Source organism: Panthera pardus, unplaced genomic scaffold (assembly GCF_024362965.1).
Source record: "Panthera pardus isolate Hobbes unplaced genomic scaffold, ASM2436296v1 HiC_scaffold_10, whole genome shotgun sequence".
Lineage (NCBI taxonomy): Eukaryota > Metazoa > Chordata > Mammalia > Carnivora > Felidae > Panthera > Panthera pardus.
The window spans coordinates 94,818,329-94,844,519 of NW_026526655.1; the positions used below are offsets into that span (position 1 = coordinate 94,818,329).

At 37.8% G+C, this 26,191-nt stretch overlaps 1 protein-coding gene and 1 long non-coding RNA gene across 4 annotated transcripts in view; one reads left to right on the top strand and one right to left on the bottom strand.

Moving 5' to 3' along the window:
• Window positions 1-26,191, top strand: part of LOC109270145 (uncharacterized) — a 62,484-nt gene that overhangs the window by 12,229 nt on the left and 24,064 nt on the right. The window lies entirely within an intron of this gene.
• The window catches only part of ACMSD (aminocarboxymuconate semialdehyde decarboxylase), a 56,299-nt gene that overhangs the window by 6,269 nt on the left and 23,839 nt on the right, over window positions 1-26,191 (bottom strand). For all 3 annotated transcript variants that reach the window (XM_019454474.2, XM_019454468.2, XM_019454481.2), the window contains 4 exons: window positions 23,680-23,773; window positions 20,981-21,076; window positions 19,783-19,955; window positions 1,250-1,348 (listed from right to left, as the gene is read on the bottom strand). In XM_019454474.2, the coding sequence (XP_019310019.2) occupies window positions 1,250-1,348; window positions 19,783-19,955; window positions 20,981-21,076; window positions 23,680-23,773 (462 nt within the window). The remainder of the gene's footprint in view (window positions 1-1,249; window positions 1,349-19,782; window positions 19,956-20,980; window positions 21,077-23,679; window positions 23,774-26,191) is intronic.

Consider the following 26,191-nt stretch of genomic DNA (forward strand, 5'->3'; position numbering starts at 1 on the left):
AAGAGTTAGACACTTAGCCAACTGAGCCACCTAGGCACCGTGCTTCCTACTTTAAATAAGTGAATATTTAACAATCCAAGACTTTCAGTGCTTTACGGTGGGTAAGTGGCAAAGGGGAGACTTTCTGTAGAAAGCAGTCTGAAGTTTCCCAGTTAATAATTGTCCCTATGTCTTCATCTTTGGCCACCCTTGACCCCAGTTGTGATTAATGGTGAGGCCCTTAGGAAGAACTTGTTCTGTTGAGGGGTAGGGGTGAGGAAGGGAAGAGGATGACAAAGGAGAGGGGATCTGGGGACACAGCGTCTCATTATAAACTCATCTGACTTCATAAGCCTAAAGGGCAGAATAGGCAGTGGAAGCATTATAGCACATTTTCGTATCATTTACCCACCCTAAAAGTCAAATGCCGAAAGAAGAAAATTGTTACTTGAGAGTTCTGGTTCTTTGAGTTCTGTTAATCAAGACTTTAGTCTTAAGATCCAAATAATGGGAATCATTACAATTTTTGAGATTGGTAGATTTGTTACAGAAATATTAAAGGAAAAACTTAGGCATTTTTCTTATTCATCTAACATGTAAACATAAATGTGTTATTGTGATACGCTTCTTGACAATTTTCTTTCTCTGCTTTATGAATTTAGTTGTACTAGGTTGGCTTTCAGCTTTTTAAAAAAGTAGTTAAAAAAATTTGAATTCCAGTTAGTTAACGTACACTGTTGTATTAGTTTCAGGTGTATAATATAGCGGTTCAGTAGTTTTACTTGGTCCTCATCAAGATGTTGTACTGTTAATCCCTTTTACGTGTTTTACTCATCCCCCAACCTACCTCACTGTGGTAACCATCTGTTTGTTCTCTATAGTTAAGAGTCTGTTTTTTGGTTTCTTTTTTTTCTGCTTTGTTCATTTGTTTCTTAAATTCCATATATGACTAAATGGTGTTTGTCTTTGACTCATTTCATTTAGCGTTATACTCTAACTCCATCCATGTTATTGCAAAAGGCAAGATTTCATTCTTTTTTTATGGCTGAGTAATATATATGTGTGTGTGTGTGTGTGTACACACACACATATATAAACCACATCTTCCCTTGCTCTTTAACAGTTTTGCTATTTCCAGTAACAGTTCTAGGAATATTAGGTGTAATATTTCCCTTGTTCTTTGTTGTCACGTATCAAAGTACATACTCTGAAACCAAAGAATTAGAGCAGGAAAACTCAGGGAAAAGACCATGAAGTAAACGGCATATACCTTTGTTTCTGCATCAAATTCTTCTATGGACTCTATTAATTTTCCAGGTTCCAGCTCCCCTAGTGGAAAGGGGTAATCAGTTCCCAAAATGACTTTATCCTGAAAAAAATTTTTTATAGAGCATCAAAGAACCTCCTCTAAATACAATTATATTAACTTATTACAAGCACTCCTATGATAAAATAACAAATTCCTTCCAGTTAATAGAAACAAACTGATCTAAAATGTTAAAGATTTAATGAATTCAAAATGTATTCTGACATTTTCTCCAGCAGGTGTCGCTATTGGGTTTCTTAAAGTTGCAAATCAACCCCCATCCTCCCTTCTTAAAATAACTGAATATATAATTCTCAAATATAAGAAGCAAGTATTTATTCAATAAAGCATGCTGATATCTTTAGACAAAATAAGGGTTCTGTATTCCTTAGAATGACATGTTGCAATTGATCCCATATATATATATATATATATATATATATATATATATGTATACCTACACACACATATATATATACACACACATATATATATACACACACACACACACATATATATATATATATATATATATATATCCCATATGTATATATTTTAAAGACTTTATTTTTAAGTAATCTGTACACTCATTGTGGGGCTTGAACTCACAACCCTGAGACCAAGAGTTGCATGCTCCATGGACAGAACTAGCCAGGCACCCCTGGTCCCATGATTTTTGAAAACATGCTAGAGTTGGAAGGGAGAAAATAAAAAACAACTGGATAAAAAGTAAAGACAAACAAAAACCAATCCCCAAATAATTCCTATCTCTATAAACTGAACCAGTCTGTTTTTTTTTTTTTAATGATGTAGCTTGAATCTCTATTTGCTACTTTGTACAACAAAGTACAAAGGCTTGTCCATCTACAAATATATAAAGTGGTATGTCAAGCAATGTGTTAGAATCTAGATTATCCTGGCCAACAAACAGAAACGTTCTCTGTCTTCAGAGAACTTGTAATTCGGTAAAAAAGAGTGACATTAAATCAATAATGGAAATCTATTAAAATAAAATAAGAAAAACACATTTTCAACCAGAAATTTTACTTCTAGAAATGTGTAGGGCGCCTGGGTGGCTCAGTCGGTTAAGCGTCCGACTTCGGCTCAGGTCACGATCTCATGGTCCGTGAGTTCGAGCCCCGCGTCGGGCTCTGGACTGATGGCTCAGAGCCTGGAGCCTGCTTCTGATTCTGTGTCTCCCTCTCTCTCTGCCCCTCCCCCGTACATGCTCTGTTTCTCTCTGTCTCAAAAATAAATAAAAACGTTAAAAAAAAAAAAATGTGTTCCACTAATACACTTGTAATGGAAATATATATGAGAAAATTAATTGCAACATTATTTGTAGCATCAAAAGACTAGCAAACTAAATTATAGCATATCTAAGAAATAAAGAGGAATGAGGAATACTTACCTATGTTGAAATGGAATAATCACTGAGTTATATTGTAAGGTAGAATGATGTTGAAGTTAAATTGTAAAGAGAAAAAAGTCTAGGACAATGTATCTGCTATGCTCATATTTCTGTTTTTAATAAGGAATATATAGATACGCAAATGAATGTTTGTATGTATGCAGTCTATTTAAGGAATTGTACCCAAGAAACAAGTAACATTAGTTGCCTCTGGAAAAGAACATTAGGATTTGGGGATGGAGGAGATCCCTTCTCCCCCTTTTGGAATGTAATTAGCTTAATACAAATATACCTTTTAAAAATATATAATTCAGTGGGTTTTAATATATTTTTGTATTTGTGTAATCATTTCCATCATCTAATTCCAGAACATTTTTATCATACCAAAGTTAATCCCATACCTGTTAACAGGCACTTCCCATTCCCTCTTTCTTCCCTTCCTAGGGTAAACTAATTTACCCTAGGAATTGCCTGCTCTGGACATTTTATGTAAACAGAACAATGTATTATGTTGCCATCTTTTGTTTAGTGTACTGTTTTCAAGGTCATCCATGTTGTAGCCTAAATATACTTCTTTCCTTTTTATGTGGAATAATATTCCATTGTATAGATGTACCATGTTTTATTTATCTGCTTACCAGATAATGGACATTGGGTTGTTTCTACTTTTTGGCTATTATGATAATGCTGCTCTGAATACTTTTTTAAAAAATTTTTATTTATTTTGAAAGTGGGAGAAAGCATGAGTGGAGGAGGGGCAGAAAGCGAGCAGGTGAGAGAGAATCCCAAGCAGGCTCTGTGCTGTCTGCAGATTTCATGACTGTGAGATCATGACCTGAATAGAAATCAAGAGCCAGATGCTTAACTGGCTGAACCACCCAGGCACCCCTCCTCTGAACATTTTTGTGCAAGTTTTTACATCAACGTGCTTTCATTTCTCCTAGATATACACTTATCAGTGGGGTTGCTGGGTCATGTGGTAAGTCCATGTTTAACATTTTGAGGAGCTACTTTTCACAGTGGATGCAGCATTCTGCATTCTAACCAGGAATGTCTGAGGATTCTAATTTCTCCAAGTCCTCATCAACACTTGCTATTGTCTGTCTTTTTAATTATAGCCATCATAGATATAAAATAATATCTCACTGTGGTTTTAATTTACATTTCTCTAATGAATAATTATCTTGAACATCTTTTCATGTGTTAATTGGCCATTTTATGTCATTGGAGAGATATCTATTCAGAACATTGTGTCTATTCAAGCCCATTTATTTTTTATAGTTGAGTTGTAAGAGTTTTAAAATACTTTCTGGGGGCGCCTGGGTGGCTCAGTCGGTTGAGCGTCCGACTTCGGCTCAGGTCACGATCTCGCGGTCTGTGAGTTCGAGCCCCGCGTGGGGCTCTGGGCTGATGGCTCAGAGCCTGGAGCCTGCTTCCGATTCTGTGTCTCCCTCTCTCTCTGCCCCTCCCCCATTCATTCTCTGTCTCTCTCTGTCCCAAAAATAAATAAACGTTAAAAAAAAATTTGTTTAAAAAAAAAATAAATAAAATACTTTCTGAATGTTAGAGGTTTATCAGATATATATCTACAGATATTTTGTTCATTCTGTGGGTTATCTTTTCATTTTACTAGAAGTATATATGAAGTACAAAAGTTTTTAATTTTGATGAAGTCTAATTTATCTAAAAACTTTGGTTCCTTATGCTTTTGGTGTCATATTTAAGAAACTATTGCCTAATCCAAGGTCACAAAGATTTACAACTATATTTTCTTCTAAGTGTTTGTAGTTTTCCTTTGTCCATTTAGGTCTCTGATCTATTGGGGTTCATTTTTATGTGGGGTATAAATAAGCGGTACAACTTAATTTTTATTTTTTTGCATGTGGATACCCAGTTATTTTCCTGCTATAAGTTGAAAAGACTATTCTTTCCTCATTTAATTCCATTGGCACCTCTGTTCTAAATCAGTTGATCTTTATGTCTGCCCTATGCTAGTACTACACAGTTTTGACTACTGTAGCTGTGTAAAAAGTTGTGAAATTAGAAGTGTGAGTCCTTCAACTTTGTTCTTTTTACATTGGTTTTGGCTATTTTGGGTCTGTTGCTTTTATATATGAATTTTAGGATCAGCTTGTCAATTCTGCAACAGAAAAAAAAGGCACCTGGATTTTTGATAGGGATTGCATTGAATCTGTAGGTCAATATGGGGACTATTGCCATTTCACAGTATGGAGTTTTCCAATCAGTGAACATGAGATGTCTTTCTTTTAAGTTTTTATTTAAATTCCAGTTAGTTAACATACAGTGTAATATTAGTTTCAGGTGTCCAGTATAGTGATTTAACATTTCTATGCATCACCCACTGCTCATCACAAGTTCACTCTTTAATGAACATAGGATGGCTTTTCATATTTTTTTAATGTTTATTTATTTTTGAGAGAGAGAGAGAAGAGAGAGAGAGAGTGAGTGAGCAGAGGAGAGGCAAAGAGAGAGGGAGACACAGAATCTGAAGCAGGCTCCAGGCTCTGAGCTGTCAGCACAGAACCAGATGTGGGGTTCAAACTCACGAACTGCGAGATCATGACATGAGCCAAAGTCAGTCGCTTAACTGACTGAGCCACCCAGGCACCCTGGAATGTCTTTTCATTTATGTAGGTCTTTGATTTTCTTTAGCAGTGTTTTATAGTTTAGTGCCCAAGTCTTGCACTTCTTTAGTTGGATTTATTCCTACGTATTTCATTCTTTTGAATGCTATTATAGATGAGATTTATAATATGGATTATTTTTATGGATTTTTCATTGCTAGTATATAGAAATATGATTAAGTTTTATATATTTATTTTGTTACCTACAGTCTTGCTGAATCTGTTTATTAGCCCTCATGGTTTATTTGTAGATTCTTTAGAATTTTCTTTTTTTTTAAAATTTTTTAATGTTTATTTATTTTGGAGAGAGAGAGACAGAGTGTGAGTCGGGAAGGGGCAGAGAGAGAGAGAGAGAGAGAGAGAGAGAGAGAGAGAGACAAAGAACCAGAAGCAGGCTCCAGGCTCCACGCTGTCAGCACAGAGCCTGACCCGGGACTCAAACTCACCAGCCATGAGATCACCATGATCTCATGATCATGGCCTGAACCAAAGTCAAACGCTCAACTGACTGAGCCACCCAGGTGCCCCCCATTTCTTTTTTTAATTTTGTAATAATTTATTTATTTTGGGGGAGAGAGAGAGAGACAGTGTGTGAGCAGGGGAAGGGCAGAGAGAGAGCATAGGATTTTCTATGTATAAGGTCATGTCATCTGAAATATTTATGCTTCTTCCCTCCCAATCTGGATGCCTTTTATTTATTTTCCTTCCCTAATTTCCCTGGCCACAGTCTCCAGTGCATCGTTAAATAGAAATGGTGAGAGCAGAACCTTTCAGTTCACCATTAAGTGTGTTAATGTTAGTTAGTTGCGGATATTTAATAGATGCTCTTTATCAGGTTGAGGAAGCTCTCTTCTTCTAGTTGTTGAGTGTTTTTATCATTCAAGGCTGTTGGATCTTGTTTAGTACTTTTCCTGCGTCTATTGAGATGATTTTGTAGTTTTTGTTCTTTATTCTATTAATATGCTATTGATTGGTGTGTGTGTCTGTCTGTCTGTTGAAAAACCTTGTGTTCCTGGGATAAATCCCAGTAGGTCATAGTGTATAATTCTTTTTATCTGTTGCTAGATTGAGTTTAATAAATATCATTGGGGAAATTTGCATCTGTATTCATAAAGGATATTAGCCTGTAGTTTTCTTGTGATTACTTGGTTTGGTTTTGGTATCAGCGTGATGCTGGCTTCATAGAATAAGTTAGGAAGTGTTTCCTTCATTTGTATTTTTTCAAACGATTTGTGATGGATTGAAGTGGTTGTAATTCTTTTTAAATTTTTTGGTAAAATTCACCAGTGAAGCCATCTGGTCCTGGGCTTTTTTTTTGTGAGACATTTTAAAATTATGAGTTTAACCTCTTTACTTGTTATAGGTCTATTCAGATGTTCTTTTTCTTCTTGAGTCAGTTTCTGTCATCTTTCTAGGAATTTCTCCATTTCATTTAGGTTATCTGATTTGTTAGCATATATTTGCTCATAGTTTTTTCCTATAATTCTTTTTATTTCTGTAAGATCTGTAGTAATGGCCTCTCTTTCATGTCCAATTTTAAGGTTTTTTTTAAGTCTTTTTTTTTTTTTTTTCAGTTTATTCATTTTTGAGAGAGAGAACAGGGGAGTGTCAGAGAGAGAGTGGAAGAGAGAGAATCCATGCAGGCTTCACTGTCAGTGCAGAGCTTGATGTGGGGCTCGAACTCATGAACTATGAGATCATGACCTGAGCCAAAATCAAGAGTCAGATGCTCAACCGACTGAGCTACGCAAACACCCTCGTTACAGCCTTTCTAGGAGAAGGATCCCATCATTGTCCCCATTCAACAGACGAGGAAACAGAGATGAAAACTAACTTGCTTAGAGTTGCACAGCTAGTATGTGGTAAAGCAAGGCTTGTGTCTCCATTTTTTCCACTCAGCTAAGAAGTGGGATAGAAATTATCTCTAGCTCTGAGCCAAAGGCCTGGTACAGAGTAGATGTTTATTGAATTAAATTGGACCACTACTATAATTTTATAACTGATTCCGGTCTCATCCATTTTAATCAATATCTAACACTGGAGAGAGTGCTGATTTGAATATAAATCTGATCATGCCACATCCCTGCTCAAGCTCTTTCAATAATTTCCTCTTGTCCAGAAGGTGCAACCCAAATTTCTTAGCAAGGAACAAAATGCCCCCAGTAAATGTGAGAAAAAAAGTTGTCCCAAATCTAAACTGGGGCAGAGCTTTGTGGCCTGATATGGCTATCTATTCTGCCTGGTGAATAATGAGCATTCTTTTTTTAAAAATTGAGGCATAATTGATGTATAACATTATGTTAGTTTCAGCTGTCTTGCATAATGGTTCGATACTTGCATATATTATGAAAACGATCACCGCAATAAGTTTAGTTAACATTTGTCACCAAACATAGATTAGCATTCTTGATAAAATACTTGGGTAATTTTTTTTGGTAGACTTTAATGAGTTTAAGAGCTCCTAGGACATACCCTAGGAAGACTATTAGTCTTCAAACTAGACTAAGAATTGTAACCAATAATGTAAAGAGGCTAATTGTCCTTGACTAGATAGTTATCTTCTTTCTTAAAATCCAGTCTAAAAATAACTAACCATCTTTTCCCCTATAAAATATCTCTGCCAGGATTCTTTGAATTGGACTTTTCAGAAAGCCTGTTTTTGAAACATGTTTGAAATAAAACTCTGACATGCATATAATCAATCTGAGAGTGGCTTTGCGTGTTGAAGGAATGAATACTTGAATGTGTGAAAGAGGGAAGTTTGATTGTTACTAGGCCTGAAATATTAAATATATTTTAAGTTTGTTTATTTCTTTGTTTACTTATTTTGAGAGAGAGAGAGAGAGAGAGCGCAAGCATGAGTGTGGTAGGGGCAGAGAGAGAGAATCCCAAGCAGTCTCCTCACTGCCAGTGCAGAGCCTGATGTGGGCCTCAGGCTCACAACCCATGAGATAATGACCTGTGCTGAAATCAAGAATCAGATGTTTAACTGACTGAGCCACCCAGGTGCCCCTTAAATATATTTTGAATATGCTAAATTTGACCTCTTATAAGAATAAACGACACTTTACCAGAAAAAAAAAAAAAAGATTTTCCTAGGTTTTATGAATACATTTACATGAAATAATATGGGAAAGTGTATAAGAAAGTTAGAGGAAGGCCATGATGGACTAACAACTCTATTTCTAGATTCTTGTATTCATTACTGTAAAAAACCAAGCAAATACACCTGCTGATGGAAGCCCTAAAGACCCGAAGTTATGTCTACTCACATCTGTGCCAACAGCTGATCTCCTTCTGCACTGCCTGTTTTATATTCACTGGAGCTTCATTTGTCCTTATTTCTGCTCCTCTTGCTAAAGCTGTTTACAATTCTAAAACACAACATAATTTTAAAAAGTCCCATGCTATATTACATTTGTTAACTACATTACATGAAATTGAAATTTAGAAATTTATTTTGCTTTCTAGTCAAGAATTCTTCCATTCCCAGTATTATGGCCTTCCTGGATACAAATACATTTGGTGGTGGGCGGGGGGGGGGGGGGGGGGGAGTGTTGTCCCATTTTAATATGGAGAGAGCAAAGAATTTTAAAGCAGAAATAAAAACCACTTCTCTGCATTTTAATCCTTCTTGGTTAGGATACTTCCCTGCTCTCCTAGCTAACTTGATTATGTATGCCTTTTGCCAAACTCCAAACTCATGGTTTGGCAGTATTCAATTATTATTTAGTAGCTATTGTTCACAGTTCTTCTCTATAGGAGTTTAATTACCCACTTATGATAATCTGGTTTGTTAATTTTTCATACCCTTTATCTGTACAACTTTTATTGATACTGTCTGGTAAATTTTCAACCATTTCTAACTTGGTAGGAATTTCATAAGGGAGAATGAAGTGGGCATAGAAGAACTGGAAATGAAGTTCTAATTAATGGAATTTCTTGTTCAGAGGAAGAAGAGAGAGTAGCAGGGAAGAGGTGGGGAGAAGAAATTCCTCAAAGTGTAGTCCTGAATGATGAAGGTCACATACTCTATTGCTTAATAGCAACCTCCACTTGATAGATGCTTAATAAATACTTCTTGAGTTAAAAATACTTTTTATATTGCTATTTTTACCACCTGTTTGTTATCTCATAACTACAAATTGTGTTTTAGAGGGATTACTTGGAGAATCCTGGTTAAGGAGGCATAAAGTATGGACTTGGATGACTGTTGCCCCATTTCCAAGCTCTTGGGGAAACCCAAGCTCTCATGACATCTCAGGTTCCTAAGTAACATACCAGATTCTGACTTCCCCAAAGCTAGAACTTTCTTCTGTCTTCTTTGGTCTAGGATTCTATTCCCCTGGGATCCACCATGCTCATGAACCAACTTTTAAGGATATCTGTGCTAATGTAACATTTGACAACATCTACATTTTAGAGGACTTTTCTAAAGAGTCTGTAAACCCAAAGGAATAATTCTAATGGTGGGCCCTTTAGTTACCACGGCTGCTTCTTCTGGGATCCTGAAATTATACTGTCTACGTAGACAGTGGCTTTCTTTATTAGGCAATGGATAATCCTGATTGATTTCTCAGCACCAACACTACCCCAACATACGTTTCCCTCCTGAAAGCTGGTAACACACATTCCCTATGAGGTCAAAAACTTACTGAGAGGATAGTAGTAATGATTAATATTCCTGCCAGGGAAAAGAAATAAACTGCTCACCTGCTGGGATGTACTAACTTCTCACATTTTCAGGGAATGCTGCAAACACTGAAAGATGTGGCTTGCTAAATAAATTCAAACAGTAGAAGAGAGTTCATTTGTCTTCTAGATAAGGAACAATTAGCTATCATCTCATTAGCCTATTCCATTAGTAGCATATGCAGTAAATACAACATAACTCTATTATAATGTAGCTTATTACAAAAATTCTACCTTACCAAGGATTCAGTTTCCCTGAGACATAATTTCCTAGAGGAGGAGCCTGGTTAATTTAATCAATGCAAAGTAAGATTAGCCTTATATCTGCAAAACCATTATACAAACTCAATTAAACAGACATTAACTTAATACCTCCTATTTGTAAAGCACTAGAGTAGGTGATACAAATTGCTGACATTTGTATAGTCTTTTGGCATAGTATTATATCAGCTCTTCGCATCAACTCTGCATGGTTTTATCATTTCCATTTTACATTTGAGGAACCTGAGGGTGAGAGGGATAAATGACTTAATATGAAATGTCACCTGAGCATCAGAGGAGAGGAAGAGGGTGGTGGAATAGGAGGATACTAGGCTTGCCTTATCCCATGAACACAGCTAGATAACTGTTAGATCATACTAAATACCCCAGAAATTGACCTGAAAACTGACAGAACAAACCCCGCAATTAAAGGGAGAGAAGAGCCACCCTGAAGAAGATAAGAAGTGAGGAGACGTGGGTTAGGGGAGAAGCAGTTCATGGCTGCTGTGGAGGGGAGGGAGCTGCTGTCATGGAGACGGGAGAGAGAGAGCAGCACACAGGGGAACACACAAAGAGAATGTTACCCCAAAACCATTGGCTTGGAAAATGAGAGGGACTGCATTTTATGAGTTCAACAACAATCAAGGCTTAAAGCCTGGAGTTTTAAAGGTCAGAAGCCTTGGCTGGGATAGAGCTGGGAGAGCACTGTACTGCTCCTGGAGAGAAGTCAGGCAAACAACCCAGGGGCAGACAGCATGGAAACAGTGATCTGAAGAGCTCCAGGGACACACAGAGGGGAGGTTATTTGCTCTTCTTGGAGCACATCCGTGAGAGGCAGTGTTCATGGAGACACCTCTCTGGGAACAAAAGAGCAAGCCCATGCCATTTTCCTCCCTTGCCCCTCAGCATAAGCACAGAGCCATCTGTGGGAAGCAGCACAGTGCAGACACTGGCTGCCTAACTTGCTTACACCAAGCCCCACTCCCACACACTCTGGAAGAACCACCCTTCTTAGTCAATGCTTGCCTCAGTCACAGCATAGTGGCCCCTCCTTCATAAGACCAGCACAAACTCCAGCCTATACCACATCTCCCAACCAGGGAGTTTTGCATGGCTTCAGTTCTAGTGGAGGTGGTTAACAGATTTCATTTCACAAGCAGGCCAGAGACCACGTAGCTAAAACTCGCCACATTCCGGTCAGGGACCAAACACTGTCCACAGCTGGCAAGTAGAACCTCTGCAGATGGCTGGCATGAAGGATAGAGCAGCCATAACACAATAGCAGAGTGCATGTAGCACACACCAGAGACACTCCCTGAAGTGCCAGGCTCTGGGCACTACATGACCTCTTTTTCATAAGCTATTACTTTTAGGAACAGTAGATGTAACTGGCTTTTCTAACAGAGAGGAGGCAGAGACTTAGACAAAATGCGAAGATGGAGGAATGTATCACAAATGAAGAACAAGATAAGGCCACAGCCAGAGATCTAAGTGAAACATATATAAGTAACATGCCTGAAGGACAATTTGAAGCAATGATCATAAGGATACTTACTGGGTTTGAGAAAAGAAGACATTAGTGAGACCCTTGCCACAGAGATAAGAGTTAAAAAAGAATCAGAGATCAAGAGAGCAGTAAACGAGATTAGAAACACACTTAACACAGTGAACAGCAGACTGGAAGAAGCAGAGGAACAAATTAATGACCTAGAAGACAAAGTGTTGGGAAGCAATGGAGCTGAACAAAAGAAAGAACTATGCAAAAATGAAAATAGACTTAGGGAACTCAGTGACTCCTTCAAATGTAATAACATTCATATTGTAGGAGTCCCAGAAGAAGAGAGAAAAGGGGGCAGAAAATTTATTTGAAGAAATAATAGCTGAAAATTTCCCTAATCTGCGGAAGGAAGCAGACCTTCAGATCCAGAAAGCAGAGAGAACTCCCAATAAAATCAACAAAACCAGGAGCACCTGGGTGGCTCAGTCAGCATCTGACTTCAGCTCAGGTCATGATCTCCTGATTCATGAGTTCAAGCCCTGCATTAGGCTTTCTGCTGTCAGTGCAGAGCCTGCTTCAGATCCTCTGTCCCCTCTCTCTGTCCCTCCCCTGCTCATGTGCTCTCTCTCTCTCTCTCTCTCTCTCAAAAAATAAACATTAAAAAAAAACAACAAAACCAGGCCAACACCGAGACATATAATTAAATTTGCACAATATAGTGATAAAGAAAAAAAAATCTTAAAGACAAAAGAAGTCATTAACCTACAAAGGAAGATCCATAAGGCCAGCTGGAGATTTCTCAACAGAACCTTGGCAAGCCAGAAGGGAGTGGCATAATATATTCAAAGTGCTGAATGAGAAAAATCTGCCACCAGGAATACTCTATCCAACAAGGTTATAATTCAGAATAGAAGAGATAGTTTCCTAGATGAATAAAAACTAAAGGACTTCATGACCCTAAACCAGCCTTGCAAGAAATATTAAAGGGTATTCTTTGAGTGGGAAGGAGAAACCAAAAGTGATAAAGGCAGGAAACACAAGGCAGAAAAAATGAGTATTTCTGTAAAAATCAGTCAAGGAACTCAAATGCACAAAAAGGATATAATATTTAATAACACATATCTGAAATAGGAGGAGAGGAGAAGAGAATGGGTTCAAACTTAAGCAACCATCAACTTAATATAGACTGCTATTTCAGAAGAGGTTATTTACACCCTAATGGTAACCATATATTAAAACCACTAATAATCATGCAAAGAATAAGGAGAAAGAAATTCAGATATATCAGTAAAGAAAATCAGCAAATCATGAAAGAGAGGAAGACATGAAAGGATCAGAGAAAATCTCCAGAAACAACCACAAAATAAATAATAAAATGGCAGAAAATAATATCTATCAATAATTACTTTGAATGTAAATGGACTAAATGCATAGGGTGTCAGAATGGATAAAAAAACAAGACCCATCTATATGCTGCCTTGAGACTCATTTTGGACCTAATGACAACTGCATATTGAAAGTGAGAGGATGGAGAAACATTTATCATGCAAATGGATGTCAAAAGAAAGCCATAGTTCTTTTGAACCCATATTTATATTGGAGAAACTAGACTTCAAAACAAAGACTGTAACAAGAGACAAGGGCATTATAAAATAATGAAAGAGACAATCCAACAAGAAGATAGAACAATTGTAAATACTTATGCACCCAAATATGGGACATGCTAATGGGGCCACCAATTATATAAAACAATAACAAACATAAAGGAGCTAATTGATGATAAATAGTAGTGGATTTTAACACACCACTTAAGCCAATGGACAGTTCATCTAAACAGAAAGTCAACACATAAACAATGGCTTTGGATGACACATTGGACGAGATGGACTTATCAGATATATTCAGAATATTCCATCTTTGAACAGCAGAATACACATTCTTTTAAAAAATGGTTCTTTTTTTTTTTTAAAGTTTATTTATTTTGAGAGAGAGGAAGAGAGAGAAAATCCCAAGCAGCTCCACACTGTCAGTGTAGAGCCTGATGCTGGGCTCGAACTTATGAACTATGAGATCATGACCTGCACCAAAATAAAGAGTCAGACACTTAACTGACTGAGCCACCCAGGTGACCCAGAATACACATTCTTTTCAAGTGCATGTGGAACATTCTCTAGAATAGATCACATATTAGGTCACAAAACAGGACTCAACAAATACAAAAAGACTGAAGTCATACCATGCATCTTTTCTAAGTACAATGCTATGAAACTAGAAGTCAACCCCAAGAAGAAATCTGGAAAAAACACAAATACATGGAGGTAAAACATCATGGTAATAAACAATGGATGGATCAGGTAGGAAGTCAAGAAATTAAGAAATACATGAAAGCAAAGAAAATGAAAACATCAAAAGCTTTGGGATGCAGCAAAAGCTGTCCTAAGGTGGAAGTATAGAGTAACACAGGCCTACCTCAAGAAGCAAGAAAAATCTCAACCTAATCTTACACCTAGAGGGGCTAGAAAAAGAACAAGAAATGAATCCTAAAGCCAGCAGAAGGAAAGAAATAATAAAGATTAGAGCAGAAATAAATGAAATAGAAACCTAAAAAAGCTATAGAACAGGTCAATGAAACCAGGAGCTGGTTCTTTGAAAAAAAAAAAAATCAATAAAATCAATAAACTTCTAACCAGACTTATCAAAAAAAAAAAAAAAAAAAAAGAGTGAGTGAGAGAACAAGAGAAAGGACCAAATAAATAAAATCACAAATAAGAGGAGAAATAACAACCAACACCACAGAAATACAAACAATTATAAGAGAATATTATGAAAAACTATATGCCAACAAACTGGACAACCTAGAAGAAATGGATAAATTCTTAAAAACATATAACTTACCAAAAGTTAAACAGGAAGAAATAGAAAACCTGAACAGACTGATAACCAGCAAAGAAATGGAATCAGTAATCAAAAGACTCTCAAAGAACAAAAGCCCGTGGCTAGATGGCTTCAAAGGTGAATTCTACCAAACATTTAAAGAATTAATGCCTATTCTTCTCAAACTATTCCAAAAAATAGAAAAGGAAGAAAAACTTCCAAATTCATCTTATAAGACCAGCATTACCCTGATACCAAAACCAGATAAAGACTCTGCTAAAAAAGAGAACTATAAGTCAATATTCCTGATGAACATGGATGCAAAAATTCTCAATAAAATATATAGCAAACCGAATCAAATAATACATTAAAAAATTTATGCACCCCAATCAAGTGGGATTTATTCCTGGTTGCAAGGGTGGTTCAATATTCACAAATCAATCAATGTGATTCGTCACATGAATAAGAGGAAGGAAAAGAACTATATGATTATTTCAATAGATGCAGAAAAAAGCATTCGACCAAGTACAACATCCATTTATGATAAAAACCCTCACTCAACAAAGTAGATTTAGAGGGAACACACCTCAACATAGTAAAAGCCATATATGAAAAACCCACACAAGCATCATCCTCAGGATGAAAAACAGAGCTTTTCCTCTTTTGTCAGGAACAGGACAGGAATGTTCACTCTGACCACTTTCATTCAACATAGTACTGGAAGCCCTAGCCTCAGCAATTAAACAACACAAAGAAATAAAAGGAATCCAGATTGGCAAGAAAGAAATAAAACTTTCTCTATTTGCAGATGACATGATAGTCTATATAGAGAATCCAAAAGACTCTGCCAAAAAACCACATGAATTCAGTAAAGTCACAGGATACAAAATCAATGTACAGAAATCTGTTGCATTTCTGTACACCAATAATGAAGTAGCAGGAAGAGAAATTAAGGAATCAATCTCCTTTACAATTACACCAAAAACAATAAGATACCTAGGAATAAACCTAACCAAAGAGGTGAAAGACCTGTATTCTGAAAACTATGAAAAAAAAATGATGAAAGAAATTGAAGATGACACAAAGAAATGGGAAGACATTCCATGCTCATGGATTGGAAGAACAAATATTGTTAAAATGTCTATACTACCCAAAGCAATCTACACATTTAATGCAATTTCTATCAAAATACCAACATTTTTCACAGAACTAGAATGAACTATCCTAAAATTTGTATGGAACCACAAAAGACCTTAAATAGCCAAATCAACCTTGAAAAAGAAAAGCAAAGCTGGAGGCATCATAATACCAGACTTCAAGTTATATTACAAAGCTAGAGTGATCAGAACAGTTTTGTGCCAGTACCACAAAAATAGACACATAGATCAATTGAACAGGATAGAAAAACCAGAAATGAACCCACAACTATATGGTCTATTAAAAAGCAGGAAAGAATATCCAGTGGGAAAAAGATAGTCTCTTCAACAAATGGTGTTGGGAAAACTGGACAACAACATGCAAAAGAATGAAACTGGACCACTTTCTTAAAATCAAACACAAAAATAAGTTAAAAATGGATGAAAGACATAAATGTGAGACCTGAAACCACAAAAATCCTAGAAGAGAGCACAGGCAGTAACTTCTTTGACATTGACTATAACAAGATTTTTCTAGATATATCTCCTGAGGCAAGGGAAACAGAAGCAAAAATAAACTATTGGTACTACATCAAAACGAAAAGCTGCACAGTGAAGTAAACAATTGACAAAACTCAAAGGCAACCTACAGAATGGGAGAAGATATTTGCAAATGATATATCTGAATTATACATAATTATCTGTATCTCTGTTATCTAAAATATTTAATGAACTTATAAAACTCAACACCTCAAAAATGAATAACCCAATTAAAAAATAGGCAGAAGATATGAATAGATATTTTTCCAAAGAAGACATTAAGATGGCTAAACAGACACATGAAAATATGCTCAACATCACTCACCATCAGGGAAATACAAATCAAAACCACAGTGAGACATCACCTCACACCTGTCAGAGATTATGTAATTTAAGTCCTCCATTTAGCACAGTGTTTTAGGAATAGTAGGGACTCAATAAGTAGTGTTGGTATATATATGTATATGTATATGTATATGTATATATGTATATATGTATACATATATATATCTAAATATTATTCTATTTATTCTTCTCTATTTCTATTTATTTGCTCTTAGGGTATTATGTAAAATTTTGTTTTATCAAAGTAATTCCTATACATAAATAATCAAATATCATTGAAGTATCTTTCTCATTAAAAGCAGTCTTGTGCCTACTTTCCTAACTCTTACCTCCAAAGCAGCCACATTTACTATGTAGCTTGCATCTTCTGATAATCACCTTCATTGTTCTCTAATTAGCTTATTCTATTCTCTATTTATTAGCTTTAGAGAGTATTTACTGACTTCTCATTATGACTTTTGAGAATTGCTTTGTTATCCCAACTTCTCCCCTCCATTTTCCCAGTAGAATTAGAATTTTCACTTAAACTAGTACATCGTATTTATACTATTACAACCATAAATATTGTTCACTGCTGAGTCAAGTAACTCACAATGATTATCTGCCCTCATATAGGTGTTTGTTTTCTTGGAGTAAATTATTTCCTTTTCTTTCATTTGCTTAATTTTCTATGTACATACAGCTTGTTCTTTTTTTTTTTTTTTAATTTTTTTTTTAACGTTTATTTATTTTTGAGACAGAGAGAGACAGAGCATGAACAGGGGAGGAGCAGAGAGAGAGGGAGACACAGAATCCAAAACAGGCTCCAGGCTCCGAGCTGTCAGCACAGAGCCCGACGCGGGGCTCGAACTCACGGACCCTGAGATCATGACCTGAGCCGAAGTCAGATGACTAACCGACCAAGCCACCCAGGTGCCCCTGGCTTGTTTGTTCTTAATACATCTACAGATCTGTTGAATGCCTGGTAATCATTGTTTCAAACTCAAAAGCCCATGAAATAATCTATCAGTTCCATTTTTTCTGTCGTGGAGACCTCCCTTCACAGGATTCTGTCCTTGTGCTCTAATGTGGACAGGTTGCTCTCTTGTCTAAATGTCATGCTAGGACTTTCCTTAGCATTTTAGTTTGGGGCTTGTTTTTGAGAGAGTTTGCTAATGTGAATATAACTAGAATGAGGAAGCATTAATATTTTAGAGGGATTCAGATTATTAATATATACTGCTTCTATGTCCTGGATTCACCAGCCAGTGAGGTCACATAAAATGAGGTCACATTTGCTTTTGATGCCCAAGTTATAATGGCTCAAGCCTTCACAGTTTGAATGCAAGATCTGCACACCACAAACTGCAAAGTTCCCGCTGAGTTTTTCTGGGGATCCCTAATAGGACTATGCTCATGTGTGCTCACTAGCTAGTCCATCTGCTGGTCACCACAAGGCATTTGCCATGTTCTTCCTCTTTTGCTGTGACTCCCCGGCAATATGTTTTGCCCTGAATATTGTTTGAAGGTGCTGATAGTATCCCTCATAAAATGGATGTTATATTTGCCAGGGGCATTTTCTCCTGATGTTACTATTTCCAAGAATGCCAAGGGTACTAGGTTTGATGGGAGGTCATCAATGACTCTTTCCCCAAGTCCACACACTTCCCTACACCCCCTCCTCCACTGCTGTACTGTGGAACTCACAGTCTCTTTCAGTTTTTCCTCTCTCCAAACCAATAATCATCAGCATTCACAACCCATTCAGTACCCATTTTGTCAGGAACAACATAAAAGCTAGAAGGTTCAGAAGCACAGCTCAACTATGTAATTTATTACCAAACCAGAATGTTTAACATTTATATTCTAGTGAGTTTCTTAAGCCAGAGAAACAACTTTAAAGTAAGATAAGTCCCCATTCTGGAGATAGAGAACTTCTTGCAACTTTGAAATGATGGACCTCTTTTTCTGCTAGGAAAGATTTTAAAAACCTTAGAGTCTACTTTCAATCCAAGTACTATATTGAAAATCTTTAAATATGCCCATATTTAAAAAAAATTTTTAATGCTTATTTTGAGAGAGAGAGAGAGACAGACACAGAGCGTGAGCAGGGGAAGGGCAGAGAAAGATGGAGACACAGAATCTGAAGCAAGCTCCAGGCTCCAAGCTGTCAGCACTGAGCCTGATGTGGAGCTCGAACCCATGAACTATGAAATCATGATCTGGGCTGAAGTCGGATGCTTAACCGACTGAGCCACCCAGGTGCCCCAAAATATGTCCATATTTTTAAAGAAATCCTCAAAAATTTTTTCCTTAGGAGAATTTGGAAACTGTCTATAGATATTTAGAAATAATATTGAATTGAAATAGTAAATATTTCATACTTCACTAGTTCAAACTGGACTTTGTCTTAAAAATGATGTAATTTGCTGAATTAGCATTTTCAAAAAATACTTAAAAGTGGAAATGTCACCAGCAGAGAGATCTGCAGATAACAACAAAGGAAAGACTTTTTCTTGTGAAGTTTAAAGTAATACCATGTTGGTCTTTGGGGCCAAATGAGAGAATTGTTTTCAAAATGAAGGCCATATTATTCCAGAAAGAAGTTTAAGATAGTACAGAGACCCTTTATCATCTTCCCCTGACTCCCTGTGAAGTGTCATTTCCTCCTTCTTTAATGTTCCAATTTTCATTTAGTGGAAGAAGACACTACAATTTACCAAATCAGTAAGAGGCAGAGCCTGGATTTTAACCCAGGTCAATTTGAATTCAAAACTGGTAGCTATTTCCTGCCTACCATATTGTGACATGTCATTTTGGATGGGTACAGAGATGTCTCTAAGGCGCAGGAGTTGTTCTAAGGGAACTACCCAGCTGTGTGGATTATGTGGGATTTCTCTGGCATATATAATGGTTCCCTGGTGATCCACACTCTATGTTGAAGGAGACTCTGGAGAAGATCTTCTGTGCAAGTAAATTTAATTCTAAATCTCACTGTCCCTCCCCTTTCTCCTAATGCCTTTTCTTCCATCCCTTTTTTAGAGAGAGGCCGAGTAACTGGTTGCTGATCCTACACTCTGCTCCCATAAGCCATCCACATGGCAGACCTGACTTACCTTTCCTATGACATCTGTTAACAGTTTAAGTGCCAGAGGATCATGAACCAAGGAGTCTGTGTAAAAGGAACCAAGGTATTTCTTTGGGTTGGTCGGATTGTCCTGGGCACACAGATCTGGGCGCATGTTGAATCCATGGGAAATTCTTCCTACTGTGAAAGGGAAGGCACCACCTGCAAGTAAACCCATTAGTGAGAGGTTAGTGTCATTGGAAAAGATATTTTTCAATCCTCATATTGTATGCAAAGAGGAGTTACTGTAGTCTATTATTTACAAAGAATGTACTGGAACCTAAATGCTGGGAGATGACCCAAAACAAATGATATGAACTCATCTATGAATTCATGTTCAAGGAATTTATTCTAAAGAAAGAAGACAAGTGTGTGAAGTTATGTGGTCAAGGTTTTCAAATGTAGCATGCTTAAAATAGCAGAATACAGAGGCAACCTATCAGCTGGGAAATATCCAAATAATGATGGCCTATCCATAAATGTACTGCCATGCATGCAACCATCAAAAGTGGTGGTTGTGGGGGTGTTTGTGTGTGTGCCCAAGAGTCACAAACTCCAGTTCCCGTAAGGATCAAGCAGGAAATGTAAATTACTGAAATAGGCCTATTTGTAAATAATGGTGAATGGTAGGGACTCTTGCAAACTGGAGAGCTTGTAGTCTGACTAGAGGAATTTAAACAAAATAAAACAAAAGCTATGCCAACCAAACTAACCTTGACTTCAAAAATGGAATTTGGCTCCCAAACCATCATATACTTTATGACTAGAATGATGGCTGCAAGCATGTTATGGGCTGAATTATGTCCCTCCAAAATTAATATGTTGAAGCTCTAACCCCCAATATAACTCTATTTGGACACAGGGCTTTTAAGGAGGTAATTAAGGTTAAATGAAGTCATAAGGTGGGACTTTAATCTGATAGGATTGGTGTTCTTATAAGAAGAGACTCCAGAGATCTTTGTCTCTCTGTGCATGCACAGATTAAAGGCCATGTGAGGACACAGTGAGTAAGTGGCCTCGTGTAATCCCGGCAGACAGGTCTCACCAGAAACCAACCCCGCTGGCACTTTGATCTTGGACTTCTGTCCTCCAGGACTATGAGAAAATAAGGTTCTGTTGTTTAAGCCACCGAGTCTGTGGTATTTTGTTATGGTAGATCAAGCTGAGTAATGCAGATACGGTCTTACCTCCATGTGCAAAACACACTTTCAGTTTAGGAAATTTCTCGAACACTCCTCCCATGATCATGGAGCAAATGGCTGTGGTGGTCTCTGCTGGCATTCCTGAAAGAGGAAGCAGTCACAGGGCACAGAGCTGGTCATCTCCAGCAAGAAGCTCAGTGATGCTAGTGGTTGGGGAACGTCTGCTTGCTGTGATTGTGACAAACATGAGGTTGCTGCCTCAGCATGGCTTGGTTGTAGACAACCTTTACTTTGGCAAGCAGACCATCTGAAGTTTCCTATGTGCCACTTGCAGGTGGAGTCATTTAATGGCCAACATAGTCAAGGAGCCAGAGGACCTAGCTTTTGTCCTGATTCCTCCAGCTTCACTTTAGGATGTTGTAGGGCAAGCAGAGTACAATGAGTCTGGGTTGAACCCTAATTCTTCCAATCTTCTGCTTCCTGGCCTTTGACAAATTATTTAACACCCCCAGGCCTGTGCTTCTTCACCTGTAAAATGGGGACACTGTTGCCCATCTTGCAAGACTATTATGGAACCTTGCAAATGATGATGTTGAGAAAGTTCCTGGCCACTGGCCAGAGCTTCACATTAGAGGCTACATTAGAGCCTCTAATGCTTCTCATTAGAGAAGCAACAATATTAGTTGCTTCTGTGTTTCAGTTTCTTCATCTGTATAATGGGTTTGTTCTTGCCACTAGTCCTCAATAAATATCAACTAAAATTATAATTCCTGCCAAATCTTTGCTGCATCTTAGAGATGAGGTTGAAAATAACTGGATTAAAATGAATTATTTCAAGTGCTTTGTGCTCCTAGAAGTAACTGTTCCATGCTGACCCCTTTACCTCCACAGAGTTAGTCTGGGTTACATTTCCAGGCTACTGCTTTTCAGACTATGACTAAAAAATCTCTGGGGGAATCCATATGCAAGCCTGTACCTTCTGGGGAAGACTGACTCTCTGGCTGCCAAGTGGGGATTTACTAGATGCTCATCCTGCTCCGAATCTCTCATTGCTCTATGGACAGAGATACCTCTGGCTCCCTGACCTTCTGGGAATTCTGGGAGCACAATGATTCATATCCACCTGGGAGAAGTTTGTGGGCAGAACTTCCTGAAGGCAGAGAGATGGAGGTGGACAGCATCACTTCTTTTTGGTCCTGTGATTCTGCTCTCCATCAATTACTTGGACCATGATTGCATAATCCATTCTCCAAACAGGAGCCAAAGTGGAATATTTTCAGTGTCTGTTGCATCATGGCCCTCCCCTGCTGGGAATTCTCTAATCTGCTAATGACCACTTTTCCATTCACAATAGAATTCTGAAATTAGCCTGTTTGTTTGTTTATGGTCTGTATATTTGCTTGTCACCTGTTTCTTCTAACCAGAACATAGGCTTCAGAAAGGCAGAGGTTTTTGTCCATGTCAATATCCAAAGTGCTAGGTACAGGGCCCAGCATGCTGGAGAGGATCAACATATATTTGTTGCATAAATGAATGATGAAATGACTCTTTATGCATATGTTCTCCTCTATTTTTCATGTGGGAGGCTGTAATGTAAATAAGTTTGTGGGACTTGTCAAAGTGTTATGTAAGTTAGGATGAGATTTTCTTTGGAGCTGGACAGCATTGGTCGCCCTTAAGTTATCTCTTCTTGCTAATTGTTGCTCGAGAATTTGGTGGGGGATGGGTAGGAAGCTGCCTTACTAAATACATTGGTCTAAAAAAGAAATCACAGAGGCATAAAATGTCAGAGCAGAAAGATAATCCAGACCAGCTCTCCCATTTTAACATGAGAAATGAGCCTAAGAAGGTAAAGTGATTTGCCACATGTTATAGAAATAGAGACTGGCTGGAACTGAAATTCAGTTTTCTTAATTTCAATATATGGCTCCATTTAATTCTTCATTGTGGTTCCTTTATAATTACTTGTACTAATTGAGCTGAGGGGAGAGAATGGATAATGGCTTCCCTAAAGAAAATCCTGGGCTGTTCATCTGGGAACCCCACTATTCATTGGGTTTATAGATGAGCTGCACTTTTTACTTGTGGCCACAGTTACTGTCTCCATTTCTTGTTATCAGGGGTAATAAGGAGAAATTGGATAGGCCAAGCAGAGGTCTCTCCTTTTTTCCTCTCCCTTACTCTCATGTGGAACCGTGAATGAATAGTGCAGGAACAAAGAGCAGAAGAGAGAAGCAGATAATAGGAAAATTAAAAGCCTGGGTTATCTACAATATAGGGCCTCAGATCCTTCGGTGTTGGAAATTCTACTTGTAACTCCAGTGTTCTCATTTGCAAGACCTGATGCTATTATTGGCTCCTTAAAAAAAATCTATTAGATAGGCATGGTTAGTTATTTTGGGGACCTTTTTGGGAGTCTGTTTAATGAGGTAGCTTTGGAGTCAGACAGATTTGTGTAAATTCCATTTTCACTTATTAACGGCATGACTTGGACAACTTATTTAACCACTGCAAGACTCAGTTTCTCTACCTATAAAATGGTTATTATGATGTCAACCTCAAAGAGTTTTGTGTGGATATGACTAAAATTAAATAATATATACAGCACTTATCTAAAAGCTCAGGAACTCACAATCTGTTCATTATTCATACTTTCTCTTTTTGACATAGTAGTATTCCAGAGATAATTGGAAAAAAAACTCAAAGGCTTGATCCTCTTTTCCAGACTCTGAGCTGACACAAACCTACAAGCCAAGGGAGCCAGTATTTGGCCATTCGTCCATCCATCTGCATGTCCCAGGGGTGGACAAATAGGGAACAGTTCAACTTTTCAGCCGCCTTTAAAGAAGCAGTGAGAGAGAGAGAAAGTGAGAGTTATTTGGATGAGCCAGCAAATATAGTGGACTATTTTAGGAAAACTATTTTTCTCTGGGTCTATATTTATCTGAGTAAATAGGCTAAAATACTTAAAAAATTTTTAAATATTCATTTAGTTTTGAGAGAGCGAGAGAGAGACAGAGCACGAGCAGGGAAGAGGCAGAGAGACAGGAGACACAGAATCTGAAGCAGGCTCCAGGCTCTGAGCTGTCAGCACAGAGCCCAACACAGTGCTCAAAACCACGAATTGTGAGATCAGGACCTGAGCTGAAGTCAGAAGCTCAACTGATGGAGCCACCCAGGTGCCCCAATAAGTTAAAATATTTTTGAAGTTGTTTCTTGATCTGTGTAAAAGAGTCATTGAGAAATTCTGCTCCTGCTTAGAAAATAAAAATGTCACTTAGAATTAATAAGGGGGTTGGTGGATTTATCATTGAGGTTGATTAATTTAATATGTTGTTTGGCAAAAAAAGTCACAGGATGTATCCATCATTCAACTGTTTTGGCTGAGAGCAAAATGCTTAAGGACTGATCCCACACATCAGATGCAGGTGAAATTCTCCCTGCTGGTTCTGACTTGATCCATTCTTTGAAAAGGATTGTTCAGATTGTATCCATACAGTCAGGGCTAGCGTGTTCCCATATTTCCCCCCACTTAGAAACCTGAGGATGTAGAAAGTGAAGAAGTGATGCATTGGTGGCCAGGGGCTCATGACTGGCCTGGAGCAGGCTGGCCTGACCCAAGCCGTCAGCCATTCAGAGTGTGACACCAGATGGAAATTTCCGGGGATCTCTGGGTACTCATGAAGTCTTAGGAGCCTAGCTGAGTCCCTGAACAGTCTGTTGAGAATGAGATGACTTTAGAACATCAAGAGCCATCAGTGCCTCAGCTGGGCAGGTACTGAGATGAATGTCATGGGCAAACCTTTCAGGGCCTTCTGGGAAATGGAAATCCTATCTGGATGGAATGACTTTTGTGCAACAAAATGTTTAGTTTAAAAAAGTTCCCTCAATAGGCATTGAGTATGAGTGCTTAACAAGGTTCAAAACAGATTTTCCTTAGCGTATCTTTCCCAAATAATATTGAGGTGCTGGAGTGATTCATCCTACCTTTACATATAAATATGTGGGCTAAACGGGCTGATGCAATGCAAGTTCTGGGCTTAAGCATTTTTAAAATGAAGAAGCAGGGTGCCTGGATGGCTCGGTTGTTAAGTGTCTGACTCTTGATTTCCGCTCAGGTCACGATCTCACAGTCATGAGATCGAGCCCTGTGTTGGGTTCTGTGCTGAGAGCGCAGAGCCTGCTTGGGATTCTCTCTCTTTTCTCTCTCTCTCTCTCTGTCCCTCCTCTGCTCATGCATGTGTTTTCTCTCCTTCACAATAAATAAATAAACATGAAACAAATAAAAAAAATAAAATGGAAAAGCAATTCTTGGACAGTAAGGGATTCTGGAAGTGGTAGGTAAAGAGTAGGTTGGAGAGAAAGGGCTTCTAATTCATCAGGTTCTGGGGGCAGAAGGAAGAGAAGCTAATTAGTTTCTGATAATTAGTCTGGGTCATCTTTTTCGGATGGATTGACTTGACAAAGTTACAAAATCATGGTATCTCAGTGAGATTTGACTCCTCATTAGGATGTAACTTTATTCTATGTGACTGTTACAGTACATTTCTATTCAATTCAAATTAGTAAATACTTTTGATCCCTTCTGTATGTGAGGCATTGTAGAGAACACAAAAAGGCACTTAAACTCTCAAAATCATATCTCATATTAATTGAGAACTTGCCATGTGCCAAAGCTGTTATAAGAATTTTACAGTTGTTAACTAGTTTAATCCTTTATAAGATGAGTACTTTTAAAAATTGAAATACAGTTGACACACATGTTACATTATTTTCAGGTGTACAATATGGCAGTGTGACAACTCTGTATGTTATGCTGTGCTCACACAACTTAGCTACCTTCTGTCACCATACAACTCTATTATAATATCGTTGACAATATTCCCTGTGCTGTACCTTTCATCCTCGTGACTTATTCATTCCATAACTGGAAACCTGTACCCCCCGTCCCCCTTCACCCAGTTTGCCCATCCCACAGCTTCTTCCCCTCTGTTACTGTTCTTATTTGTTCGTTTGTCTTTTAGATTCCACATAAAAGTGAAATTATATGGTATTTGTCTTCCTCTGACTTATTTCACTTAGCATAACACCTTCTGGGATGAGCACTGTTATTACTCTCATTTTACAGAGAAAGAAACTAAGGCAAATAGAGGCTAGGTAACTCACTCAGGTCTTACGGCTGGTAAATGGGAGAGGCAGGCAATCTGCCACTATCAGTCTGTCTGCCTCATACTTGTAACAAGATCATTTTTGTGC